Raw genomic sequence first — 2,608 nt, 5'->3', positions numbered from 1 at the left:
CCTGATGGAGAAAAGAAGGCGTATGTTCGACTGGCTCCCGACTATGATGCTTTGGATGTTGCCAACAAAGTAAGCTTCCTCTGCTATGAACTCCCCACCACCTTGTCCAAGTAATGTGTCTGTTAGTGACCGAAACCTGACTTTTGCTGATTGACTACATCCCTATCCTTAATAGACCCTACCCTCACCTTATTGCTTTTTAACCATGATATTTCAGCTCCCAGTAACAAAGCTCCTCTTTTGTTTTTCAGATTGGGATCATCTAAACTGAGACCAGCTGGCTAAATCTAAATATAAATTTTTTTCACCATATATGTTTCTTTGTTGATTTCTGGTTGGGCTTTGGGGAGGCCATACTGTGGTATACACACACTTATGTTAACAAGGTTTGGGCAAGATTTTGGTCTACTTAACCCTGTTGGAACACTCTGCCTTCTTACCTCACCACACTTATTAATCCTGACAGTGGGAGCTCAGATATTTGTGACCCAGATTAAGTTTCCTTGTTCTAGGACAACTACAATTTGCCACCATCATGGGGGTAAGAGTACAGACAAGAATCCCTCCCTTTATCTGGAAGGGGCTTTGTAGGAAACCAGTACACAGAGTCCTCATTAGCATCCACTTCAGGGCAGTGTGGACTGGCTGGCTTTCATCGCACCAGTCCCCACACCCAATGACCATGTCCAACCGGTCTGTCTGCTTCCCTCACCCCTTGCCCAAGAAAGGACAAGGACTTCAGAGGAGTGCCTTCATTAGCATTTTCAATAGTAGGTGCAGAGGCCGGCCTCTGAAGATGCCCCAGGCTTGGGGCTACTTCTCTCATCCCATGTGTGAGGCTGCCCTTGGCTGTGTTTGCTCTTGCCACAAGTTGCAGGCTTTGTGCCTCTCACTCTGTCAAAAACTTGTCTTTGTGTTGCTGGCTGGGGACGCGCTCAGGGCAGAAGTCTGAGCGGAGGAGGCGGGAAAAGTAGATGAGGATCATGATGTCCAGCATGAGCAGGTTAGCCAGCAGAAAGGTGCCCAGGGTCCTCTGGCCCAAATAACGCAGGAAGAAGTGGGTGAGGTAGGCCTGAGGGGCCAGGCGGAACAGAAAGTACATGACCAAGTTGACATACTTGTTGACCCGGTACAGGAGGAGGTGCTGGGCATTGTTTATCTTCATCATCATGCGGATGGTGAGGAATATGTTGCTGACCTCCACCAGCAATGTCAGGACTCCCCCGCCAACAAAACTGTTCCAAAAGATGCCTGAAAAGAAGGCACCCAGGGCCTAGAAGGCAAGGGTGATAACGTGTCAGGGAACCCAGATACCATGGCTTTCCTGCAAGTTGGGAATACTACCAGACTGCTGGGAAATCCATCCTTACTGGATTCCTTCTGGATTATAGTTTATGATGGATTCAACATGACTAAATTCTGATCCCTGCCCACAGATTCTGGCCCTGGGGAGGGTTTCCAAATTGTTCAAGGAGGTAAAAAGTGAACTCACCAAGGGCACAGAAACTGACAACCTCCAGTGTCCTGGTATGAGATGTAGGACACAGGCTGGAAATAGGGTTAAGAAGGATGGCCTTTACCTCCCAGGTTCAGAAAGGGCCAAGACCGGGTTGCTAGCACAAAGCCTACACCACATCCCCTGCTTCTCATTTACCATGAGGTGATGAACGAGGTATTCCCAAGAAGCTCGTGTCTGACGACTAACCACGATGTCCACCGTGTCGTGGATGAAATACCCTAGCGGGGGGATGGAAAAAGTTCATGAAAGGAACCGAACAAAAAGCTCCCTGTTCCGCACCTACTTAATATTTTCTGGGCACGACCTACCTGCGGAGAAGCAAGCCAGTAGATAGCCAGAAAGCGACCATGCCGTCTCAATCTCCACCAGCATCTCGGGGGTCTGCCATAGACTGGGAAGGAAGGCAGGCTCCCAACATCTCCGCATCCCCAAGGACCCTCTACTCCCCCATTACCCCTCCCAGTCCCCAGGGAATCTGGGCTCGCGCTATTGGCTTTGTGGGACGTGAGGAGAAGCTTGGCTGAAACCCAGGTATCTCCCGGTTCCCAGATGAGCTTTCCCGCTCCCCTGGGGCCTCTGCCGCTCCTAGTTGGAGAGCTTTCTAAAGAGGGAGTCAGGTGAGACTGCATGGCCTGAGCTTGCCAGAGAGTGATGCGGAGAGTAACGTGGGATCCCCCAGCCACCCTCACTCCCCCAGTCCTTCACTCACCACAGCAGCGCCCAGACCCCGGACACAATGGAGTGGGCGAAGGAGACCAGCAGGTTGTGCCAGCGCCAGGTGCGCAGGGGGTCGGCGCGCACGTGCGCGGGCAGGGGCAGGCGGCTGAGCGCGCGCCGGAGCGCCCGGAAGGTCAGCGTGGCGCCCAGGAGCAGCGGCAAGGCGGGGTGCAGCAGTGGGGGCATGGTGGCCCTCCCTGCTGTCTGTCTGCTCCGTAAGCCGCCTCGTCGGCCTGCTCCGGGAACGGGGCTCCTCTCCCGCCCGCCCACACCGGCCGCCTCCCCGCCGGCCGCCAGGCTCACAGTTTTCGCGGAGCCCTCTAGGCCCCTGCGCTCCTTGCGTCCCCTCCCTGCAGGCCTCTGCCCCCGCCC

At 54.1% G+C, this 2,608-nt stretch overlaps 1 protein-coding gene and 1 long non-coding RNA gene across 2 annotated transcripts; one reads left to right on the top strand and one right to left on the bottom strand.

Moving 5' to 3' along the window:
• On the top strand, positions 1-312 carry LOC117800545. The gene is made up of 2 exons (XR_004623108.1): positions 1-69; positions 252-312. It is a non-coding gene; the product is annotated as an uncharacterized LOC117800545 (long non-coding RNA).
• On the bottom strand, positions 303-2,599 carry TLCD1 (TLC domain containing 1). The gene is made up of 4 exons (XM_002912318.4): positions 2,229-2,599; positions 1,828-1,910; positions 1,655-1,737; positions 303-1,273 (listed from the first exon to the last, which is right to left on the bottom strand). The coding sequence occupies exons 1-4, from the start codon at positions 2,420-2,422 to the stop codon at positions 890-892; spliced, it is 744 nt and encodes a 247-aa protein (XP_002912364.1). The 5' UTR covers positions 2,423-2,599; the 3' UTR covers positions 303-889.
• Positions 2,600-2,608: the final 9 nt, after the last annotated feature.

This window comes from Ailuropoda melanoleuca, unplaced genomic scaffold (genome assembly GCF_002007445.2).
Source record: "Ailuropoda melanoleuca isolate Jingjing unplaced genomic scaffold, ASM200744v2 unplaced-scaffold72167, whole genome shotgun sequence".
Taxonomy (NCBI): Eukaryota; Metazoa; Chordata; class Mammalia; order Carnivora; family Ursidae; genus Ailuropoda; species Ailuropoda melanoleuca.
The sequence above is the reverse complement of the archived record's forward strand: the minus strand, read 5'-3'. Positions and strand labels throughout refer to the sequence as shown.

What these genes read in the sequence shown, in the direction of transcription:
- TLCD1 (XM_002912318.4), bottom strand. Translation starts at nt 2,422, where the DNA reads ATGCCCCCACTGCTGCACCCCGCCTTGCCGCTGCTCCTGGGCGCCACG. An exon ending in GGGGTCTGGGCGCTGCTGTG is followed by an intron (nt 1,911 to 2,228) that starts GTGAGTGAAGGA and finishes CTTCCTTCCCAG; the next exon opens with TCTATGGCAGACCCCCGAGA. An exon ending in ACTGGCTTGCTTCTCCGCAG is followed by an intron (nt 1,738 to 1,827) that starts GTAGGTCGTGCC and finishes TCCCCCCGCTAG; the next exon opens with GGTATTTCATCCACGACACG.